The sequence below is a fragment of the Ascaphus truei genome, chromosome 5, assembly GCF_040206685.1.
Source record: "Ascaphus truei isolate aAscTru1 chromosome 5, aAscTru1.hap1, whole genome shotgun sequence".
Lineage (NCBI taxonomy): Eukaryota > Metazoa > Chordata > Amphibia > Anura > Ascaphidae > Ascaphus > Ascaphus truei.
In genome coordinates this window covers 66,015,227-66,039,628 of record NC_134487.1, presented here as the reverse complement: position 1 = coordinate 66,039,628, position 24,402 = coordinate 66,015,227, and the positions used below count along the sequence as shown (strand labels likewise).

General features: G+C 40.4%; 1 protein-coding gene across 12 annotated transcripts in view; it reads right to left on the bottom strand.

The window, feature by feature from the left end:
• The window catches only part of ANKRD26 (ankyrin repeat domain containing 26), a 101,976-nt gene that overhangs the window by 61,509 nt on the left and 16,065 nt on the right, over positions 1–24,402 (bottom strand). For 6 of the 12 annotated variants that reach the window (XM_075599950.1, XM_075599954.1, XM_075599962.1 and 3 more), the window contains exons 2-12: positions 22,336–22,450; positions 21,998–22,171; positions 21,330–21,436; positions 16,416–16,553; positions 14,615–14,775; positions 12,446–12,496; positions 7,977–8,028; positions 7,805–7,877; positions 2,449–2,497; positions 1,195–2,030; positions 24–174 (exon numbers count right to left, since the gene is read on the bottom strand). In XM_075599950.1, the coding sequence (XP_075456065.1) occupies positions 24–174; positions 1,195–2,030; positions 2,449–2,497; positions 7,805–7,877; positions 7,977–8,028; positions 12,446–12,496; positions 14,615–14,775; positions 16,416–16,553; positions 21,330–21,436; positions 21,998–22,171; positions 22,336–22,450 (1,907 nt within the window). Of the gene's footprint in view, positions 1–23; positions 175–1,194; positions 2,031–2,120; positions 2,342–2,448; positions 2,498–7,804; positions 7,878–7,976; positions 8,029–12,445; positions 12,497–14,614; positions 14,776–16,415; positions 16,554–21,329; positions 21,437–21,997; positions 22,172–22,335; positions 22,451–24,402 lie in introns of all 12 variants that reach the window. The other 6 variants (XM_075599959.1, XM_075599958.1, XM_075599952.1 and 3 more) reach the window with 6 other exon arrangements.

Sequence of the window (24,402 nt, the reverse complement as noted above, 5' to 3'; positions counted from 1 at the left end):
CTTTAAAATTGATATACACATACTTTTTCTACCAACAGATTGTAATTTCTCTTCAGCATTATTCAGACCAGTTAAACCTGGGAAAGGAAGGTCTGCTCTCACTGGACTTCTCTCAACATCCTCCTCAATATAGCTACCATCTTTTCCATCAGCTTCATCACTAGAGGATTCTTCCTAAAATAGAAATAAATCAAAGCGGTCATAAAAATAAAAATAATAATAATAATAGTATTATTCACTGCTGTAATGGGTGATTACAATGTGAACTTGGAGTGCATACATTTAGGAAAACTCAGTGATTTTTCTAACAAATTCAAGGCCCCCCATAAACCATAGTTTATGACGTGAGAGATTGTCATGCATTCTAGCGCCTTAAAAAAGTTTATTTAAAGCACAATGGTGTTACTGAAATCCACTCAGCAGAACTTCCAATTTACGGGTTTCCTCCTCCTTTCAGTTCATTTAATGTAAAGGACAACGGAAATCAGGCTCCTTCATAAACTAGAAAGAACACTTCCTTTAAAATGTGTATGCGCTTATGAATACAGTACTAGCACATTGCTACTCGAGAATCCAAAAACAAGCAGTTCTCTTGAAATGTAATAGTAGTTTGTAAAGCTACTTCAGTGAAGACATTCTTTCCAATGCATTTAAACTGGAAATATTCTCAGAATATAAAGTATTTATGTATTGGCTGCTAGTGCTTTTTACTCACAACTTTCTGATAATGCCTCAGTTGTGGACTATCTTGTGAGTTGTTTCTAAAAACAAATTCACATCTGAAGAGTCATGCGAGATCTTGAAGTTTCCAAACAATAAAGGTATGATAGACCCTTATGAATGTCCACCAATATTACCACTACATCAGTATTGCTAACCTGACTCCATGTTAAATCGGGACATTTTGATTTGGTCCTTTTTTTCTAGTGCCAATCTCCACACATCCTAGTTCTGCATTGCCAAAAGATACAGAGACGTAAAAACAAAGACTTGTCAAGAACCACAGAGGTAGGTTGACATTAAGTAACAGCAAGCAAGGATCTAGTTTTCTAATGGACTAATATGGCTACAAAAATGCATTTCTATCCCATCTACTCATGAAGTTATTTTTCTACTTACTTGGTTCCTGTATACAGTATGAGTACAAGTGCCATGCAATCCTGTTGTATCTTCATTTTTCAAATTTGTACTTACCTCATCTTGCTCAGCAATGAATCCAGAGAGATTTTCAGTTTCATCCTTTTCTCTTTGCAAATAGTTCTCTGTGTTATTTTTGTTATTGTCCAGGTCAATGTCTTGTTGTGCACTAATGTAAATCGCGCTCTCATCATTTATCGGTTTATCGTCTTTCGGTATTTCTTTAATATCATCACTGTGATTATCTGTTTGATCATACGTTTCTAACACTACTTCACCTTCAATTAGAGAAGTTACATTTTCATAAAACCCGACTATTAATGAAACTGGAATGTCATTACAATCTGGAATAGCTTCAGTAGTTTGTATGGACTTGAAAGAATCTTGGATACCACTAGTATCCATGAGGAGTTTATCAGCAACATGTGCATTTAATTTATCATCTGCAATTTCTATTTTTTTTGAAGCAACATTTTGTTTAATACTTTGTGCATCTACGCTTTTATCATGCAAACATGTTAGTGCATTTTCAGCCAAATCTTCACATTCCTCATCTTCACTTATATGTGCCTCAGAGACTTCATTTTCACTTACAGATTCCTGATCTTCCCTTCCACCTTCATCATCATAATCATCATCATCATCATCATCATCCTCCTCAGATTCTTTGTCTTCACCTACACCATCTTCACCTTCTTCGTCTTTATCTTCACTCTCCTGCAAACCGTCTTCTTCATTATCAACCTCATTCTCTTCTTCTTGACAAATAGCACCAGACACATTATCTTCAATGCCTAGTTTAGAACATGGTTTATTTGCAATGACTCCTTGCTTCGACTTGCCCAAATGTATACGTGGATTAGAATTTTCATCCTTGATACTTCCACCAACTTCTTCCAAAAGTAAAATGAAGGCAAAAAATAAAAAATAAAAGGGAATCAGTAATTACTGATATAGATTGGAAACATTAACACACATTTTACCTTATTTTGGTCCAGGAGAGGAGTAGAAGTCATCTGGGAAGGTTTTGTAAAGGAATACACAGGATGAGGGAAGGAACGAACTTGGGATAAAGGCTTAGGATGGGGATTGTGGATCACATCTTCATCTTCACTACCATGAAGCGAGTCTTCATCATTATCGGATTTACTTTGCAGTGCAATGGCTATAGGCTGTGCTTTGACAATACTAGCTTTTTCAATTACTACATCAAAAACAAAAAAATAAATTACACACATTATCTGGTAACATGCCTTTCGAATCAGAACACACACACACACACACACACAAAATCAGTTGTTCATTGCTCACCATTTTTCTTCGTGTGGAATAGTTGGGCCAAACTCGGCTTTGGAGTCTTCTGTAAAAGAATCACTAACCGATTACATTATGCAAGAACATGCATCCCCAAAACTGCCTATCCTGAGCATTATTGGTTCATAAATATTGCTATGAAATAAGTATTAAAACAAAAAACTACAGTCCATTTTTAAGTTAGTCCAAGGAGAGATGCAGTCAAGATTGGCCCCCCCAGGGTCATCCTATGCGAAGAACCCACATTCTCATGAGCTGCTGAGAAATATATTTAAGTTTGTAGTATTTTCCCCCTCTAGGGAGAGCAAAGTAGCAATGTTGCATCGGTGGGCATATTGATTTCCTATAGGGGGGAGATACTTCAAATTGAAAATTATGTTGTACTTGAAGTGACCCACAGAGTTCAGAATAGAGCGATTCAGCTCCGGGTGATGTCCACGGACCTTGACCAGGGGCTTTAAAGCAGCAAATAAAACAAATAAACTTATAATTTATTTTATTTATAAAATATTTTACCAGGAAGTAATACATTGAGAGTTACCTCTCGTTTTCAAGTATGTCCTGGGCACAGAGTTAAGACAAATAATACATGGTTACAAATACACTTACATAAATGAACAGGGTATACATTATATACAAGACATTGCATGCACAGTTAAAGAAAATATATATTATGGGCGTATGAAACAGTTACAGACCAGATTAAAATGTGAGACAGCCTTAGATTTGAAAGAACTAAAACTGGTGGTGGATGTGAGAGTCTCTGGTAGGTTGTTCCAGTTTTCGGGTTCACGGTAAGAGAAGGAGGAACGGCCGGATACTTTGTTGAGCCTTGGGACCATGAGCAGTCTTTTAGAGTCTGATCTCAGGTGATAAGTGCTGCATGTGGTAGGGGTGAGGAGCTTGTTCAGATAGGTGGGTAGCTTGCCCATAAAAAATTTAAAGGCAAGACAGGAAAGGTGAACTTTGCGCCTAGACTCGAGTGATGACCAATCTAGTTCTTTGAGCATTTTGCAGTGATGTGTGTTGTAGTTGCATTGGAGAACAAAACGACAAATTGAATTGTAGAGGGTGTCAAGTTTGCTAAGGTGGGTTTGAGGAGCCGAGCCATATACTATGTCTCCATAGTCAATAATTGGCATTAGCATCTGCTGTGCGATACGCTTTCTGACCAGGAGACTTAGGGAGGATTTGTTCCTGTAAAGTACCCCTAGTTTGGCATAGGTCTTGGTTGTCAGGGTATCAATGTGCATCCCGAATGTTAAGTGGGAGTCAAACCATATGCCCAGGTATTTAAAACAAGTGACAGGGGTTAGGGTGGTGTTAGCGTTGATTCTAATCTGGAGCTCAGTCACTGGAAGCTTTAAAAATTTAATCTTGGTCCCAAATACCATTGTTACAGTCTTGTTAGTGTTTAAAAACAGTTTGTTTTGGGAAATCCAGTTTTCGAGTCTCAAAAAGTTAGACTGAAGTATGTGTTGAAGGTCAGAGATGCTATGGCTGTGTGCATATAGGATTGTGTCATCTGCATACATGTGTATTGAGGCTTCCTGACAAGCTGTGGGAAGATCATTGATGAATACTGAGAAGAGTAGGGGCCCCAGAACAGAGGCTTGCGGGACACCACAGGTGATATCCAGGGAGTTGGAGTTAGAGCCTGAGATTGACACATGTTGGGATCTTCCTGATAGGTAGGACTGAAACCAGTTTAAAGCATGCTTCCCTATTCCAGAGCTCTGGAGTTTGTTAAGCAGGATAGCATGATCAACAGTATCAAAAGCCTTCGCAAAATCTAGGAATACTGCACCAGTGAGTTGTCCCCGTTCCATTTCACACTGTATTTCATTGCAAACTTTTAGCAGGGTAGTTACGGTAGTGTGTTTGGGGCGAAAGCCAGATTGGAATTGGCTAGGGAAATTTGTCTTGGTATAGTAATTGCTTAATTGGGAGTGGACACATTTTCCCATGACTTTGGATAGAATTGGGAAAAGTGAGATTGGCCTGTAGTTTGAGACAGTGTTTTTGTCCCCACTTTTGAAGATTGGGACAACTCTGGCAGTTTTCCAGGTCTTAGGGATATGGCCTGCAGACAGGATAGAGTTGACTATGGAAGCAATTGGTTTGGCAATTGCTGGGCCACCAAGTCGTAGGAACCTAGATTGTAGTAAGTCAGGTCCACATTGGCTGCTTAATTTTAATTTGAGGAGCGCTTGTGTAATCTTCTCTTCGGATACTGGGCCAAATTGAAAATTGTGGGCAGTGTTGGGAGGGGGTGGGGCTATGTGGGTACACCCAGGATGAGGTTCAGGTTTGTGGTTTGGGCTGCGTTTCGCTAATAAGTTAGTGGCACACCCCACAAAGTAATCATTGAATGCATTTGCAATGTCTGTGGGGTTTGTCAGAGTAATATCCCCCTTAGTGATATTACTTGGTTGTTGATGGGTAGAAGGCTGGAATATATTGTTGATAACCTTCCAGAAGTTAGCTGGGTTTGATGTATTCTGGTGGAGATTGTCAGAGTAATATTGTGCTTTTGCGTGCCTTGTGCACATGTTCCGCAGGCATCTGTATTGATTGAGATCCTTGGTAGTGCCAGTTACTTTGTAGCTTTTCCACAAGGAATCCCTGAACTGGTAGAGTGCTATAAGGTCAGTTGTAACCCATGGAAGGTGGGCCCCCCGTACCCTTGTTTTGCGTAGTGGAGCATGGGTATCGCAGAGTTTTAAAAACTCGGATTGGAAATAGTCGAGCGCAGAATCAGGGTCGGGAATTAAATCGATTCTGTGCCATGGGCAGTTGGTAAGGTCATCCAGAAACTGTTGTGGGTTAAAGTTTCTAAATGTTCTAGTGAGGAGAACTTTAGGGCTTCAATGGGGTGGTTAAATTTTCCTTACACAGTACACTATTGCATGGTCACTGAAAATATCAGGAAGGATGCCAGAGGATTGGATTCTGCTGGGGTTTGGAGGAGAGAATCCAGTCTAGCAAGGAATGGATGCGCGATTTCAGGTTTGTCCGTGTGGGTTGGGAAATGAGTTGCGATAGGTTAAGCGATTTGATTTGTATCTGGATTTTGTGGTTTTTAGGGTCAAGCCAATTGTAGTTCACATCCCCAAGAACTAGCAGCTCACTCTTCTCATTCAGAGAGGAAATGGAGCCAAGAAAATGGGTGATATCAGTCAGGAATTGTAGAGGGGCTTTAGGGGGCGGTAGATGCTAGCAAGCAAGATGGGCTTAGAAAAGGGGAGGCAGATTTTGCCAACTAGAATTTCAAAAGAGGATGGGCTTGGGGGGCAATTTAACAGTGTAAATTGTAAGGTGTCTGCAATATGAAATAACACACCACCTCCTCTCTTTGACCTATCTCTCCTAGAAATGGAGTATCCCTGAATGGCGATATTTGCATTGGGGGTTTAGGGGTTAGCCATGTTTCTGTGAGAACGATGGCTTTGATAATGTGAATGGTTGTGAAGTATATAAAAGTAGTGAGTGATGGAATGTAAAATATAATAAACTGTGTATACAATAAGTTAACATATATACATAAACATTCTACTGTAGCTCATATAACAATGAAACAGTGCAAACCAGTACAGATCTTGATTATGAAAAATAGCAATTGTAATGGGGGGGAAAAAAAAAAATAAAAAAAAAAAAATAAAAAGCGCAAGCTCCATAGCGTAACCCTGTATACACATTTAAAAAAAAAAAACCAGACTTTCCCTCAAAAGAAGTTAAGCAGGAATGATCACATTTGAGTGTAGAATCTGTACTGCACAAGACAACAGTTAATCCTGATGAAGTCACGTAAGTGATGAAACGTGTAGTTATGTGCACCGATGCCCTGAGCTTGCTGATACAGAGGTGGACACTGTGTGTGGTTGACACTATTTGAACCTTCCAGCGATTCTTTTCCCACTGGAGAGACCTTACTGGCTTGTTCTGTGTGTGACCTGATACCTCTGCAGACACCATTTCACTGCTGGCGAGGAAAAAAGAATGGACTGTTTGGGATTTTCCTCGCTGACCTCCATTGTATCAGTGAGCCTGCTGTCTTGTGCAGTCAAATTTTTACAATCAAATGCAATCATTCCTGCGAGTGAAAGTCTATGGGACGGTTTTATTTTTCATTAAAAAAAATTGTATATAGAGTTAGGGCTAGGACCCGCTGCGCCCGGCGGCGCGGGCAGCCGCGCGAGCGTTCCCCATTAGCAGGGGAATCCTTGTGAGTCGGTCCCAGTCCCTCCTCGCTGCACGGCTCACTGCGCGCTGTGACGCGTCAGCCGCCAGGGGATGCAAGAAAATTGTGATCCCGAGCGGTGACGCGTCACGGGGTGCGCTGATGAGCCTATCAGCGGCGGGAGCGGTCAGACAGCTTTCTACACAAAGTAGGGGTGTGTGTGTGTGTGTGTGTCTGTGTGACTCAGTGTCAGCGTGTGTGAGGGCATTTGTGGGGGAAGGGGAAGGGAGCTGCTTACCTTCCAGCAGCCCGCAGCAGCTCCCTCCTGTTCTGCAGACCGAGCCCGAGGAGGGAGGGGAGGGGGAGTAACGGGTCACTCCGTTCAAACCACGCCCCCCGCCCACTCCCGCTCCCTACAGACTGCATATCGCGGTCTGTGTCTGTCAGCGCCCCGCCTGTCTGCAGTGCGGGAGCGCTGACTGAGGGAGCGGGGCCTTAGCCTTATGCTATAGAGCTTGTGACTCTCTCGATATATAGATTTTTTTTTTTTCCCCTTCATCGCTAATGCCTGAGTTTACAACTCTTTGGGGAGAGCACCATTCTGAGCTCCGAGACACTATTTCAACTACTCAATCTCCTGAACAAAGCAACGGATTTAAGTCGTGTGTGCTGAGCACGCACATTTTAAGTGAAACTTCTTTGTCTTTGGTCATTGTTTTGTCACAGATGTTGTATTTGTGATGGTGATATTTTTAATTACAATTCAAAACACGTCAGTGGCAAAACGCAAAGAAGTTTGACTTAGAAAGCACGTACTCGGCACACACCTCTGTTTTAGCCATTTGCACTTATATAGTTATAACAACTGTCTCTGTGTCTCTGTCTCCCAAGCGCCGAGTCCGGCCGCCACTGCGCATGTGCGTCGAGACCCAGCAGTGCTTTTTTGAGCATGCGCGACAGCAACGCGCGCCTATTAGTATTGTGACGTCACTCGTGTTGCTGTATTTGTTACAACGCAAGGATTTTTTTCCCATGAAAACACTGTAGGTGGCAGCAAAGAAGTTTCACTTCGTTAAAACATGCCCTGAAAGGACAAGAGGCGATCTTAAAAGCAAATAAAATATGGGGTGGGGGAAATCAGCAAGGACTGCTGCATTAAGAATCAATACTTGCCTTCGGACTGAAGTCTAAATCTTCTTCATTTGAAGAAGGCCAAGAATGTACTTCTCCTGACTTTTCAGATGTACTATATATAGATATATAAATAAAACATTATTATAAAAATAAAAAAATAGCACAATTGCAAGTATTAAGTAAAATAAAAAAGGATAATGAGAACCCTTACCAGCTTTCAGACTCTGCTTGAGAAATATCTTCTGTAACTATGAAGAGATTGTCTATTACAATAAATATACAAATACTGTTAAAATGCTACGTTACATGTTTTTAACATAGTATCAGAAAAGATCAAATAAATCCAAAAAAGCTAGCAAGACAAGTAGCACCATCAACAAAAATAAGTCCCTAAACAAGTATTCAGTAACAACTACTAAAATAATTAGTAATAAGGAAAAACGGTTTTAAATAAATCTATAAAAAAAATATTGTCAGGTATCCAGAGATGCACATTGACACAAGTAGTACCCAAAACCATATGTGCCAATGGAACGGACAATACAAAATGTGCCAAATACCAGACAATATAAAATGATACTTGAAAAGCTTATTAACAATGACATTCCAAATCAATGACCAGGGCCCAAATACTCACTTTCTATTAAGACGTTTCAAAAATATCAAGTGTTACGTGTTCGTAAAAAGCCTATGAACAGGAACATCATGTTCCGCTGACATACCACTTATAATAGGGTTTAAAGCTTTTACAATCCCAGTGCAGACAAACGCATAATTAAGCCTTTCATTACTCGCAGAGCTTAATATGCCCATGTGGTTTACTCGATTTGAGAAGGAGTTATTTATACCTTTGTTTGCTGTAAGGGGGTGAACCTTATTGATTTTCATACTTCTTAATAGAGATCATTTACTTGCAATTAATTCTGAAATTAAACTGATTGATGAAATTTCACACCCTTTTTAAAAATGACTTAAAATCATCAAGTATTAGAGTATTAGAAGTCATGCTTACTAAAAACTAATATGGTAGATTCCATTATTAATGATATTTTCTTTTATAAAATGTAAAATTCTTATAATTTTTCATATGCTTTTTGAGACTAGCGATTTTGGAATTGATCAAGGTGGTGTCAAACATGGAATTAATAATCTGAAAAGATGTAGAGGTTAACACTGTATAATTTATTTTTAAGTCCAGTGCTGTAACTTTGGACCTGCGTTATAAGACAGTATTTGCATTAGTAATTTAGTAATAATTTAAAATAGCCTTTCAAGGTTAGATCTATTGCATTCTTCAATTTACAAACTTCCTGAGCACTTGCACGTCCATAACATATTAAAGAAAGGAAATAGCAAACCAAAAACACCAATCCCCCTACCGACGCCTATAAAGGCTTCTAAAAACGTAAAAAGAAAATAATCAAAAGAAAGCCCTTCCCCACAAGTACTTTTTTAAAATTATGTGGCTAGTTCCCCCGAGCAGTTAATTGTATGGGAGTATGAGAAGAAGGCCTTTATCGTCCAAACAAAAAAAAATGCTGAAATATCTGTTACCGTGCTATTGAACCTTATTTTCAGAGAAATTTGCAGTCTCATTAGGGAAGATTTATTTAAAAATTGTACTCCAGTCTAACACAGCTAAATCTGTAGACATTGCAGTAAAATGTAAAAAGATTCCCCATTTGGTATTGGTTTCTCAATTGGTTCACAATTGTGTAGAGGAGAGAGCTGACAGCAAAGAGGAAAGAGAGATATCTAGATGCCCGCGCGCCAAAATGTTAACGCGATCCCGGTTATAACGCGGTCTCATTCTGTGGCCCCCAAAGAACGTGTTAACAGGGTTCCGCTGTATTTGGACGTAGTACTTGGTGAAATAAAGGACATTCCACAAATTCAAATTCAATTCAGGTACAATACACAATGCAGATGCAGTTTTGTTTAATTGGTCATCCATGAGACTCATGTTAAGCACCTGAAAAAGCCTCAATATCTTCTACAGTACTGATGATTCAGTCATATTGTTAGCCTAATCACTCAATGTATTTCTTTGTAATATCATATTTTCAGGTCATGCTAAACGCTGAGGGACATCTCATTTTGGTTTTCAAAGGGTCACAGATGTGTTTCTAATAAAATAAAAGGTAAAGAGACTGTTTAAATACATCACTCTACATATTTCATGCTAATATTGAAAACAAAAAGCATCTTCCTGGGTCCAGTCTTTTCAATAATATCCTAACCTTCCACATCATGGACGCCACCATCATAAATGTAACTTCTATACATGATATGTTTAATGGAAATTAACCGGTGAATAGAAAAGTGGAGTACATGAAGTTATATATTACATATAAGTCAGTTTTTGCAAACTGTAATTGGTGGAAGGAGTTGCTCAGTGACTAAAAGGCACCGACTCTGGAAAAAAAGGAAGCCGACTTTGAAGCAGGGGAACCTGGTGTCAGCTTGTTGAGACGATCACCATCTCTCCCTATGCCTCAGACACTAAAACATAGATTTTAAGATAATCAGTGTCTAATATTCTATGGCAACTTTGAAAGTAGGAACACTGGCTTAATCTGTTGAACTGCCTCGGGTGCACGGCGACATCCCTGCAAACTGGATCCAAAAAGGAAAAAAACTGGCACTCCACAGGACTTTGCAAATGTGAATATTACATTTACAAAGTCCTGTGGAGTGCTGATTTTTGCCTTTTTGGATACAGTTTGCTGTAACATTCTATGTAAAGCACTGCGTACCACTCCATATTGTAATTGTCTGTGTGTATGTAGATAATGGATTGGTACTGATTAATAAGGGTAGGAACTTAAGCTTTATTACCCTGACTTAGAAGCCGTAGGGCTGAGGGCAAGAGGCCCACACCAAGGAGACGGAACGGGTGGATGGTGGATTCTGATTTTACTGCCAGCAATGGAGACTGGGAAGTGTCCGATATTTAAAAGAATAGCTCCGATGAGATTAAATCAGTCTACTGCAGCTGGGGAGACTTAAAGCCAGAACCAGAGTTGCTTCTACCCCACACGACAAATACAGGGATAGCTTTCCACTTGGGGTGTGTATATAGACAATTATTAATGATTGGCAACAAATGATAGGGTTCAGAACTGTAATTTTATTAAGCTGACGTAGACTGTGTAGGGCTGAGGGTAAGAGGCAAAAAAATAAATAAAAAAGGATTGTTACACCTCAAACTCACAAGGAATGCACAGCAGCAAAGAGCACAGGAAAAAACTCCAGTGAGGAAACCTGGCTGCAGCCCTTCCTCTGGGCAGAGTAAAGGATGTAGGAAGAGGTAAAGGAGAGCACAGCGGTCTTGCAAAATGACTATTTAGCCAAAGAAATGCAACATTTCAGTTGCAATATGCCATCTTTATCAAGTTGAGGGTTGTATAATATAATTAGAGGAGGGGAAATTAAGAGGCCCAAAAGAATGGTGACTGGACAGCAATGCATGCACACAGCGGTGACCAGGTATGGCAGTCCAGGGGGGAAGAGTTGGGGGCACAGATAAGCTTACGCAGTCAGAGGAGAAAGAGGATGGTAGGAGGAGAGGTTCCAGGAGCAAGGTTAGAGAGGATAGTATGAGGCATATGCCCAGAGTCAGAGAAGAGTGGAGGAGGTAAGGAACCAGGAGCGAAGTGACGATTGGGAGCCCAGGGGAGGATGAAAAGCAGCATGCTCGCAAGCACAGGGCAACAGAACCAGATAAAGCCCCAAGAAAACCAGGCCTGGGGAGCAGGTGCTGAATGGATGACTCAAAGCGGAGCTGAAATTATGGTGGTGTGTGGGCAAACATTCTGATTTTATTGCTGGCAATGCAGCTTGGGAAGTGTCTGATATTTATAGGTATAGCTTAGCTAGGATTAATCTCGTTCACTGCAGCGAAGGAGACAAAGCCAGGACCAGAGTTGCTACTCCCCACACAACATATAAAAGGCATAACCTTCCACTTGTGAGTCATATTGGGAGAAAGGCACTACAAATCTAGCAGGAGTTATTGCACCCGCTAGTGTCAGCAGATGGAATTACGCATTAGACAAGACCTTTTTCACCAGCCACTAACGTATTCAGAATGGCAGCAGCTAGCGCACTCAGTGTATATCCCTCTGCAATGCGTCAGCATGAGCAATAACGGCTGCTTCGTCTATATAAAGAACTAAAGTTATATGATAAACAAAGATTACAACAAATATATTTAAATGTAATGTTATATATTTTCCAGGAACAGGCTGCAATGGAATATCCTAAATCACTTTAGCTATTAAAGGAAATGTAGTACACATTACAACTACTGTTATGCATTACACAGGATTGTGTCAGGTTTCATTAGCAACCACTGTGTTAATCTTGCTCTAAAGACTTTCAGTAAAAGCAATGGGGTAGTGTACTAGTTTGTTTTCATCTTAAAATATATTTTATTGGGCCAAACAATGTGGGTGTTCTTCATACATCATATTCAAAATCTCTGTTCCAACAGAACTAAATTACAACTCGTTGCAAGAACACATATAGAACGAAAACGGACATGAAATAAAGTTCTTATTATATTTTATTTCCTAACTTCAATGACATGCTGACTTAATGAAGCAAGAATTAATAAATAAAAACTACTAGTATATCAGATTATGGTAGCATGTCGCTATTATATTGTATATAGAATACCTTTCCCTGAATCTCTTGCTCTGGATGTCTGCTTGGGAGTCTGTTGCAATTCTATATCCACATAAGAAAAGGCATGGAAAGGACAGACGAAACAGCGAAATCAGAAAGTGATCGGAAACATTAACCACAATTTACAAAAATGTATGAGAAGAAAAGCAAAAAGCCACGACACACACAAGCTTGGTGCTTTGTAGCATGATCATGACAGAAAGCTGGATAGAATTACAATGACATATAGCATTACAGTGTTTGTGACACACAAAACACTAATATAAGCAATATACTGTATCATATGGCTATACATTTCCAACTGCCTAATGCTAAACCTTATTGCACTCAGGAAAAAAGGCAGCATACAAATATAATTGCAGCCATGCTGCAGACTTATGGCCACCCTCCTTCATGTTCTTTTCAAGCAGCAATCCCTCCCAGAACCCTACAGGCGTTCAAGTCATACAATAGAAGTATCTTGCCACCTAAGTTTTTATATAATTTATTTAATTTTATTTTTTGGTGAGTTTTAAAATCATTTTTCTCAATCTCTAGCATCTACCTTCAGACTGCACCAGACTCTGTGGAGCACTTCATTTTTACCTCCCAGATACTCAATATATTTCAATGTTTATATCTCCTGAATGGAGCATTAGATTTCAAAAATAAATAAAAAAAACAGCGGTACGAAGGGCAGGAAGAGATCTCTTAAGGATAATCTCCCATAGGTTACTATACTTGAATACAGAACAGTGGGATGGAAAGTATATAAATTAAACATGGCAATTCAGATAGGAGTCTTTAGGCCAGTGTTTCCCAACCAGGGATTCGTAGCACCCTGTGGTTCCAATGAATGTTCAAACGGATGCAGTGGGATTTCCCCGATTTCCCAGAGCGGGGTAGACGCTAGGTGACTTGTCAGTTTCCTCCATCCTAATTAGCAGTTGCTGGGTAATGCAGCCAATCAGGAGATGGTGTCAGGAGCCTGGGCGTGTGGCCAAGCAGAGTAGGAAGCTACATGGGCTGGAGATACAGTGGGCCTTTGTCTGTCCTGTGTGTATTTAGTCTGCCCTGTTGCGTGTGTTTTCTATGACGGTCTCTGTTCTGTGTCTCCCTGTGACTGTCTTGTTGTGGGAATGCCTCAGCAACTGAGCACTGTAATTGGGGGTAACCGACAGTTATAAAGGTTGACAAAGCCACTGCTTTAGGGTGTGCTCAAGTGTAAATAACCATTTTACTTATTTATTTATATATGTATTTCTCTTACCGCGGCATCTTCTCTCCCTGCAAGGTGCAGTCAAGCATGGCTCCGCGACTTCAAATAGCGCACATTGCCATGACATCTTGTTGCCATGAGAACGGTATGCCTTATGGTGCCGAGGCGCTACGTGACGCCCCGTTGTCATGGCAACTGGGCATCATGTGATGCCGTGACGTCACGTAGCGTCCTATAGTTATAACAACGCGGCATCATTTGACGTCGCGCAGTCATGTTGACGGGATTGTCAGGGGGAAATGCCTCCACTGCCTGGAGATTACTCGGCTAAACCCGTAGTCTCCAGGTCAAACCTGGAGTGGTGGCAACCCATGTCATTGTACTTCAGTGATTATACGAATTTATATCAGTTATTATGTTTTTAATAAAAGGAGAATACCATTTTGGGCTGAAAGATGGCACTAAATATATATATATATATATATATATATATATATATATATATATATATATATATATATACACACACACCTTCCACAAAGGGCAACAACAACAAAAAAATATATATAATAATAATAATAATAAATTAATTATATAGATATATTTTTTTTTAATACCCATCATAAATCTTATGTTTGGAAGAGGTATAATTATGTATTGCCTTTCAGTAAAAAAAAGTATGGATCATCAAAATCTTGACTTGGCTGTTTTAACGCCGTTATATTACATATACTGTATTTTATTTCTGTAAACCTTCTCTTACTTTCAGTTTTACAATGTATTAAACATTAATGTACATCTTTGTTTAATGAACAGCATCCCTTAAATGGAAAGTTTTTTTGCAAATTTTTTCCCCCAATATTGTAACAGCGTAGATTATACACTGTAGATTAGTGTATTTATTTATTTTCTATGTTTTTATTTTTCGTCAAAGTGTCTACATGAAGATATGCAAACCCTACCTTCTTTATCTGTAGCAGGGCTGCCCAAAGTGAAGCCACTTCCCACCATTCTATCAGGACTGCTGAACATTGATGCACCTCGTGTCTTACTAGTGCCATAATATGGAGAGGATGCATTTGACTTTTTCCTTGACCCATGTTCAATAATTAGATGTGAACATCTGCAAAGGTAAAATCAAACAATGAAGTTACAAACATTGGTAAATAAGCCATCAACCTCACTACTGCAGAATCCATTTGCCTTATTTATAACAACACACATTCTCAGGATATAAAAACCATGTGAATACTGGAAAACCAAGAAGTCTGTTCCAAAAGGTCCACGTTGTCACACTATTCCTGACAATGATATAGACCAGAGGTGCGCAAACTTTTCCACTGCGCCCCCCTCCTTGCCTTCAGCGTCAAATGACGCCGCAGGGTCACATGATCTCACGTCGCCGAAGACAAGGTAAGAGACGTTGCAGAGGCCTCACATGATCCCCCGGCATTTAATTTAAATGCCTTGGGGGAAGAGTGCGGGGCCCCTGCAACCGCCGCACCCCCTCTGAAAAATCTTGCACCCCACAGTTTGTGCACCCCTGATGTAGACCATATCTGCTTAATGACACCTTTCCTTGGGAAACAATGATATAGAATTATGAGACCATTATAATGCTCCATAGCTATGGGTATTGCTATAGTTTTAGTTTCTACAACTACTTGTAGGTGTATAACGTCAGAGAATCCCGAGTTACGGCAGGCACGATTGAAAGGCAGGTCAAAATTAATGTGGACTGCTGAAAGGCAGTTAAAAAACTAAAACCCTTTGAATTCTATATATTGTCTGCACATAAAGGGACATTTTTCAAACTTTGTGTCATGTGAAGGACAACAGTAACATTACTTTTATTTTTTTTAAATGAATTATCAATTAGCTTGAAACGCAATCCTAAATGAACCCCTCTCATTCACTGACAGAATCAGAATATCATTCCACTTATAACAAAGAAACCCAAGGAATCCCCTCATGCTTTGAGTTCTCTTTTCCGACAGTGCTTACAAAAGTCTTCAATTGTACAGGTGTTTTTATCTAATGTTCTAAGACTTTCAACAGATGCTTTAATTGGAGAAACACAGTACAGTACAAAGGTGTTTTAATGTTTGCTGGCAGATTTGATCAGATTTGGCTAAACATTCAAATAGGACATCTGATGGCTATAATCAAACACAGCATACAAACCCTGCTTTTAATTCTAAAGGTTTGTATAGAGAGGATATGACACTCGTTTGTACTTAAGGTTTGGTAGTCTCAGGAGAGCTTCTGATGCAAACTACACGATTGGCAATTTGGGATGAAGTATTTCCAAACTAGAAATACAAAATCAAATATCTTGTTGGGCAATATGAGACCTGCGAGCCAAAACGCATGAATCAGAGTTGCTGGCTAAAATGAGTCCTTGCTTATAGTCACTAAAGACATTACAAAAAAAAAAGATAAAATGCATTACAAAACAGAACACAAAGGGGTATGCTGGAAGTAAGGGATATGCTGGAAGTACCAGATCTCCAGTAGTAAAATGTGAAGGGGAAGAGAAAGGAACAAGAACTGGGAGGGGGAAGCATGCAAATACTATCAGATAATCTCAGTGGATTAAACGCTGTCCACAATAAAAGCAGATTAACAAAAAACCACCAGAGGAACAAATCTGAAGGTCTGGGCATAAAGACATATGGCACAGTTGTTATATCCCAAAAAAGAAATGCTTTTGTAATTTATAGTTAAAAAAAAAAAAAAAATACACAATTGCCACAAACTTACGCATGATGTCCATTCATAACAGCATGATCATCAGCAGTCCAACCTTTGACATCTTTTATGGAGATATCAGCATCATGCTCAAGCAACATTTTCAATAAAGTAATTTGACCATTACTTGCAGCGATCATAAGAGGTGTTCTATAAAATACATTTCAAGATGTTTAAATACACGATACACGTTACTTCTAATAAAAATCCATAAAGCATATTACATTACAAACATTAACGTTAAAAAGGTGTGTATGCGCATGGATGAGTGTGTATGTAATATATGTGTATGCGCGCATACAGTGGCAAGAAAAAGTTTGTGAACCCCCGTAGGATTTCACATATTTCAAACCTAAAATTGTCATTAAATCTTAATCAATGTCCTAATAATAGATAAAGAACCTGATCAAACAAATGACACAAAAACAGGATACTTTTTCAACATTTATTTATCCACAAATTATTCAACATTCAAAATCCATGTGTGAAAAAGTATGTGAACCTTTAGATTCAGTACCTATTGGCAAGCCCCTTAAGCAGCAATGACTACAACTAAGCATTTCCTGGAACTGCTGGTTAATCGCTCATATCGGTTTTGAGGCATTTTGGCCCATTCCTCCTTAAAGAACTGCTTCAACTCCGTGACATTTGAGGGCTTTCTTGCATGGACAGCTCGTTTCAGGTCCTGCTATAACATTTCGATTGGGATTCGGTCCGGACATTGACTAGGCCATTCTAAAACACCGACTTTCTTCTTCTGCAGCCATTCTTTTGTAGATCTCCTTGTATGTTTAACACATGATTCTAATTATTCCCTTTAATGTAGCTGATAAAACCAGGTTTTCAGTTACTTTTGCACATACCCCAACTCTTAATTACTTATTGTTTGTCTAATTGATACATCTTGGTTTCCAAAGACGTGTAATTGGTTAATATGAACCCTATTGAAGGTTTAAAAATAAAAACAAAAGACTAGTTTTGATTCAAGGTTATCATGGAAAAACTATTGAATTTCCATAATTATTATTGGAGTTTACAAACTCTCGCCTCTGTATACATACATGTGTGCATGTGCACCCGTGTTCATGTAGACAAACAAACAGACCATAAAAGTCAGAAACTAAGAACTAAAAAGGCTGCCGTAAATCTTTCAAATATAGTGTTTTCAACTAGTCACACAAAACAAATATCGTGTGCACCATAAAAACAATGCAATTATCCTTTTCGAAATAGGTACACTTTGGTTCCTTAAAGAGTGCAGCATAGTCAGTAATAAGAAACCCTCCTCTTCAAAAAGGCTTTGACAAGGTTTTGAAATGAAAGTTGATCTGAAATATTTTAAAGGTCATAAGTGCACAGGTTCTCTCTGTACAATGCTCGTCTCAAACAGGAAGGGACCCGCAGGGCTGAGGTAGGAGTGTGAAAGAACCGACCTGAGCCGAGGGAAAAGAGTTCTGAAAGATTAGTCAGATGTAGGCCGAAGATCAGGCCTGGCGGCAGAATTGCGTAGTCGTGCAGATGAAGAGGTCGAGACAGGCGGAAGACATGGATGGTTGTGGTACGTAGCCGGGTCTGGTAATAGGGAAGACAATCTAAAAGGGCGTTGCTTGCGCACAGCATAAACTGAAAACTTTGCTCAGCAACTTCCTGCTTACAGGGCTGTCCTTTTAAAGGAAGTTGCCAGGAGCAGCAATGGAGAATCCTGTCACAGAGGGCGAGCTAGAGCAAAATCCTGGAGCGGACTCTGAAAACCCGGGATGGATTTTGCAAAACCTCATAGTACTCCCCCTTCAGAATCAATCTCCGGACGATTTAACGCAGGCTTGTCGGGGAACCTCTGGTGGAAACCTCGGACAAAGGAGTAAGCATGGACATTACTAGCTTTCACCCAAGAATTCTCCTCCAGACCATATCCCCTTCAAGATGCGAGGTACTGGAGACTGCCTCGAGAAAAACGGGAATCCAGGATCAGACGAGTCACACTCCACTTGGCCATCCACTAAAATTGGGAGGGTGGGAGCAGAAGAGGAGTTGCTGCAGACCACCACCTTTAGGAGAGACACATGAAAAACCGGAGGAATCTTAAGGGTATCTGGTAGCTCCAATTTAAACGTGACCGGATCTTCTTATTTCACAATCTTGTATGGACCTATAAACCGGGGCCCGCGGTTCAGGAAAGCAATCTTCAGAAGGATGTTCCAGGTAGATGGCCATACGTGGTCTCCAAACTGGAACTGTGGGGCTGGCCGTGACTCTTATCCGCATGATCCTTCTGCTGAAGGGAGGCTTTAATTATGTTGGCATGAATCCTCCTCCTTAGAGACTTTAGCGCCTGGACCTTGTCTTCTGCCGCGGGATCTCCAGATATGGAGATGGACGATGGAAGGGTAGAAGAAACAGCCGAAATAGTCAGACGATGGAATGGCTCCTGGAAACAAGCAGATTGGGTCATCGAATGCCTGATGTGGTGGTAACCCCCTGGTTTGCTTCTTGTTGAGAACGTCCCCAAAATCCTGGTATGCAAGGGGAAGACCATTGGGGAGAGATACAGACCCCAGGGGTGAGTAAGGGCTGGGGCGAGGTGTAGACAAGCAAGTCCCATGACTTCGCTGGCCCCAGGTGGTAACTTGCCCCGTTACCCAATCAACAGTGGGTTTGTGGGCATGTATCCAAGTGAGACTCAACACTATCGGTGCAGAAGGTGTGTTGATTACCATGAAAGGGAGTAGCTCCTTATGTAGAACTCCGATGTTCACTACCAGGAGAAAGGACTCCTGGGTGATGGTGCCGGGTCCTAAGGGTCTTCCGTCAATTGCCACAATCTCTAACAGAATCTCCAAAGAGAGAAGGGGAATTGCGTGCTGTTTGGAGAACGAAAGATCGAGGAAGTTACACACTGCTCCGGAATCCACGAGGCCAGAGTAGAGACTCAGGCCAAACCCCATGAGAGGTAAACTGTCAGAAGAATCCGGGAAGGCACAAATGGAGGAAGGATGGTAGCGATGTCCAGCGAATCCTCTTCTAACTTCACTGGACACGGGCATTTTCCCAGCCAGGCAGTCATGGATCTGGTGGTCCTGGGCCCCACAATACAGGCACAAGCCCAAGGTATGCCTCCTACTTCTCTCCTGTTCTGAAAGTCTGGTGGTACCGAGCTGCATAGGATCGTCATCTGGAGGTGGCGGAGAAACTAATCTTGGGGCCAACCGAGTAGTCTGGTTCCTATCACCACGGCACTTCTCAGACAGGCGTTCCAGCATTCTGAGATCCATCCGTATGCCAAGAGAAATTAACTCCGCAAGGTCCATAGGGACGTCCCGTCCGGTCATCTTATTTAAATGCTTCGATAATCCCTGCCAAAAGGCCGCCACTTGAGGTTTATTATTCCAACCAGTCTCAGCCGCGAGGGTGCAAAACTCAATGGCGTATTGGCCTACCGTGAGAGTTCCCTGGCGAATATGCAGGAGTGAAGCTGATGCTGAAGATGCTGGTCCTGGAGCATCAAACACCAACTTGAAGGCATGGATGAATGCAGGGGAATCATTGATCAGGGTTGAATCCGTCTCCCAGAGTGGAGAGGCCCAAGCCAGTGCCTAGTCAGTGAGAAGAGAAACAATGTAGGCCACCCAGACTCGGTGCGTGGGGAACATAGACAGTTGTAATTCAAATTGAATAGAGCATTGATTAAGAAATCATATGCATGCCATAGGGTCGCCAACATACCATTAGGAGTCGTGATCCGAGGTTCCCTGATCGCTGGGGGTAATGGGAGCGGTATTGGGCCGCATCTGCAGCCCTCAAGTCCGGCAGATGGGTGCCAATTTGGGCAACTAAGTCCTGCATAGCATCACACATCTGTGTCAGTTGATGATCGTGTAGGGAAATGCAGGGAAATGGCTTGTCCTACCTCAGCGGGGTCCATGTTTGGGCCGAGCAAAAATGTAACGATGCTCGTCTCAAACAGGAAGCGACCCGCAGGGCCGAGGTTGAAGTGTGAAAGAACCGACCTGAGCCGAGGGACAGAGTCCTGAAAGAGAAGTCAGACGTAGGCCGAAAGTCAGGGCTGGCGGCAGTGGCGTAGTAGTGTGGTCGAGACAGGCAGAAGACAGGAATGGTCGTGGTACGTAGCCAGGTCTGGTAACGGGAAAGACAAATCGAAACGGCATAAACTGAAAACGTTGCTCGGCAACTTCCTGCTTACAGGGCTTTCCTTTTAAAGGAAGTTGCCAGGAGCAGCAATGGAGAATCCTATCACAGAGGGCGAGCTAGAGCAAAATCCTGGAGCGGACTCTGAAAACCCAGGACGGAGTTTGCAAAACCTCATACTCAAGCATAGGAGTTAAGCGCACTACTTAAACTGAACTGTGAACATCTAATGACGATCTACATCCTTGAAAGAGCTTAGCCACAAGTGCATCTCAAAGATAATCTGTCTAAATCTTATTAGACTTTATGGTTGGTTACTTGGTCAGAGATATTTGAAAATGTGTAAATGTGTTTGTGTGTACATGTGTTTATGTGTGTGTATGTGCGTATATAGCTACATTTCAGCAAGACATTGAAAATGAAATATAAACAAACATTAACAATTGTAGCCTTTTCCAGAACCAAATGGTTTATCTATTACACAGCTCAGTATTCTGCTTCTGAATATTCTGTGGGCATAAAATAAAGTTCTTGCACAGTTGGAAATTAACGGTCCTCGTTGCCAAAAATACAGCATGCTTAATTTAATGCAACCTGTTTTAGTAGAGATATTTCCATGAAAAATCCCCCCACCCCCCATTCATCATGTATTTCTTTTAACAGTTCATTTAGGAGAAGCACATTTGTTCCCAACACTTTTTACATATGACATTCAAACATTTTTAGTGTGACAAACCTTGCCATATTCCCCCCAAAAAGTACATGTTGACAATTAAATACCTTCTATTCTTGTCCTTGGCATTCACATTGGCTTCGTTCTGAAGGAGAAACGCCACCATCTCTTGATGATTTTCAGTGACTGCAAGAATAAATGGAGTGCAGCCCTCCTAAAACAACAAATAAAGAGGTGTATTTACATTCTCCAGTACAGCTATAGGAACATACCCAGGACCTGTGATATTTGATGTTTTACGGCCTTGAAACAAACATGGTTGTCAGGAGCCTCCTTGCCAGTGAGCCAATTTATTATTGGAATTTGCAGAGGAATTAGAAAACAGAATATTCCTCTCATCACTAATACTCACAGGCAGCAAGCAAGAAAGTTGCTTGAATGATTATTATCCATTGCCAGGGCTTGGCAAAACATTTTTTTTAATCTATCTTCATAACCAAACAGGGCACACAAAAACAGATGTGCGCCTGCACTGGGAGACCATCCCGTTGTTATAGTGTAATGATTGATAAAGGAAGACAGTGTTGAATTCCTGAATGGCTGCCTGTTGAGTGCCAACTTCGAATTTATTTAAATCTAAAATATATTCCACGTGATCAATTATATGGGCCAGCAGACCAGGATGGGCGTCAGAAAAATAGCAGATAAAAACAAATGTAAATTTTGCTGGATTAGATTTATATTTCATGTGAAAACTGAGCATCAAGCGTGTTACCTGATTTACAGCATTAATGTCAGCTTCATGCTCAAGCAGTTGTGTTGCTATGGACAAAGACGGAATAAGGGCAGCAAGATGAAGGGCAGTGTTGCCGTTGATATCCACAAGATTAGGATCTGCATCATGTTCCAACAAAATAGTAGCACAGCATTCTTGCTGACACTGGATGGCCTAGTAATAAAACAAAAAGACAATTTGCATAATGTTTACCTTTGGAGGAAAAAAAAACAGTAATATCTACAGTGCTATTTTTTGAGTCCATCAACAGCAGCACAAATATTGAAATGCTAATTTTTATGAAACATCAAAAAAAATAGAACTTCAAAAGAAATTACCTTCATTAGAGGAGATCGGTTATCATTGTCACAAAGGTTTAGTTTGGATTTTCTTTCTACTAATAATGTAACCGCATCAGCATATCCATTAGCACAAGCAAGATGCAAGGGTGTCCTAGAAAAGAACAAACACCAAAGTCAAATCTTACATACATGTAAAACTTTCCACGTTTTTGTTTTAATTTAAATCAAGGCTGATTATTATTTTTTTTTTTTTTAAATGAACACTGAATGCTGTGCAATCTGTACCCAACTAATTCACAACAAAAATTTTGTTTCTTGGGAATGGTCCTTTAGTACAATAAACTACTTTATGTTTTCTAGTAACTTCTTCCAACTCCAACGCATTTATCAATGAGTCCCCATTAACGTCCATGGCACAACGGAGAATCCTCCCAGGGGAGGTCTATACGCCGCACAGCCGTGGAATAAGACTTCAGAAAAGGCTGATGTAGTGACTAATAAAAACTTTTAATGAAACAGAGTACTTTTAATGAAACAGAGTGGAAAGCGGATCCTCTTGACGCGTTTCGGCCCGTCAGGCCTTTGTCAAAAGAGTGATCCGTTTGAATAAACAACATGCTTATATAGCAAGTGCAAACTGCAACACCTGTGGACAAGCCCAAGACAAATGGGTCACAGGTGTATGCCCCAACACTGCCAGACATAGCATACAGAGTTAAAAACAATGGTGCAATTAAAAACGACCAATTGTATCAGTGGATAAGAAGACATATAGCATATATTGATACAGGACATGTTAAACCAAAGTCAATGAAAAATTGGTCAGGAATAATGGCACAACGTTTGTTTAAAATCAGTTAGACTGACTCAAAATCATTGATACTCATTGAAACCTCACTGAAAGTGGTCATGTCTGATATAGTTACACATGGCTTATACGTCCAATTCGAAGAAGGAACCGGCACTTCAGGGGGCTTGGTACAAAATGTTTTTCAATTGCACAGAGATCGACATTTTGGTCAAGATAATGTGGCATACGTACAGTGCAACTTTGATATATCTGCTAAGCGAACTTCTTTACGTGACACAGATGTATCTATCGTATGTTTGTAATCAGCATCATGCTGACACGGCCATCATGTGTCGCTGCCAAGAAACGTGTCTGGTTTGACCGGGATGCTGACTTTATTTAGATTTAAAACATAAAGAACATGTGCTAATTATGTGATATTGCATAGAATATTTGATTTAGTATGATTTGCAGTGACTGAATTAAGTGAGGTGTAACCGTGACTAATAAAAAACAAAAAAATTGTACGAACTGGTCTGGATTGTCAAAATGTGAATCGATACATATTGTATATAATTCGAGAAGTAATACTAAGCATCCTTATTAAAACTGTTCTATGCGGTACCTTATCTGGTACATTCAGGTCTTTATCCAGTTGATATGTCAATAGCTTATTTCTTCTATGTATCGAATATAGTGTAGTTTAGAGAAATATAACCTGTAGAGGGAGTCCCTTGCAACAAATTAAACTTCACTGGCATTGAAGGGTTTAATAAAAAAGTAAAAAAAAAAAAAACAAGTAAAACAAATAGTAGTGTGGTAACTTGTAAGTAACAGTCTGTCTCTTGTGATCAAAGGTATTTACTACCTCAGTTGGAAACATTTGTAGTCACGATATTAGAGAACTGAACCTCTTTTGAAAGAGTTGGATTCTAGGAGTCTGGACCTAAATTGTCAATGTCAAGGGTTCCATGTTATGCTCAAATACATCAATGTGTAATTTACACTATATTGCTCATTGATATATTTCAACATTTAGATTAAAGTAAATTGCTGATTATCTTGTCACACCCGAGTGTTTGGACCTTAAGTCACAAGATTTCTATAGGAAAGTGCAGACAGTAAAAAAAAAAAAAAAAAAGGGGGGTATCTTAGTCACAGCTCCCCCTTTCATACGGCTGCCAGACAGTACCTCCATTAGCCGAGTACCTTGAGTCATGTGACATCCTAGTGGTCTTGCCGCGGACTGTATTTCTCAACTATATGTAGCCAGGTCCCCCCTTCTGTTGCGGAACCCCTCCCCCCCGGGTACA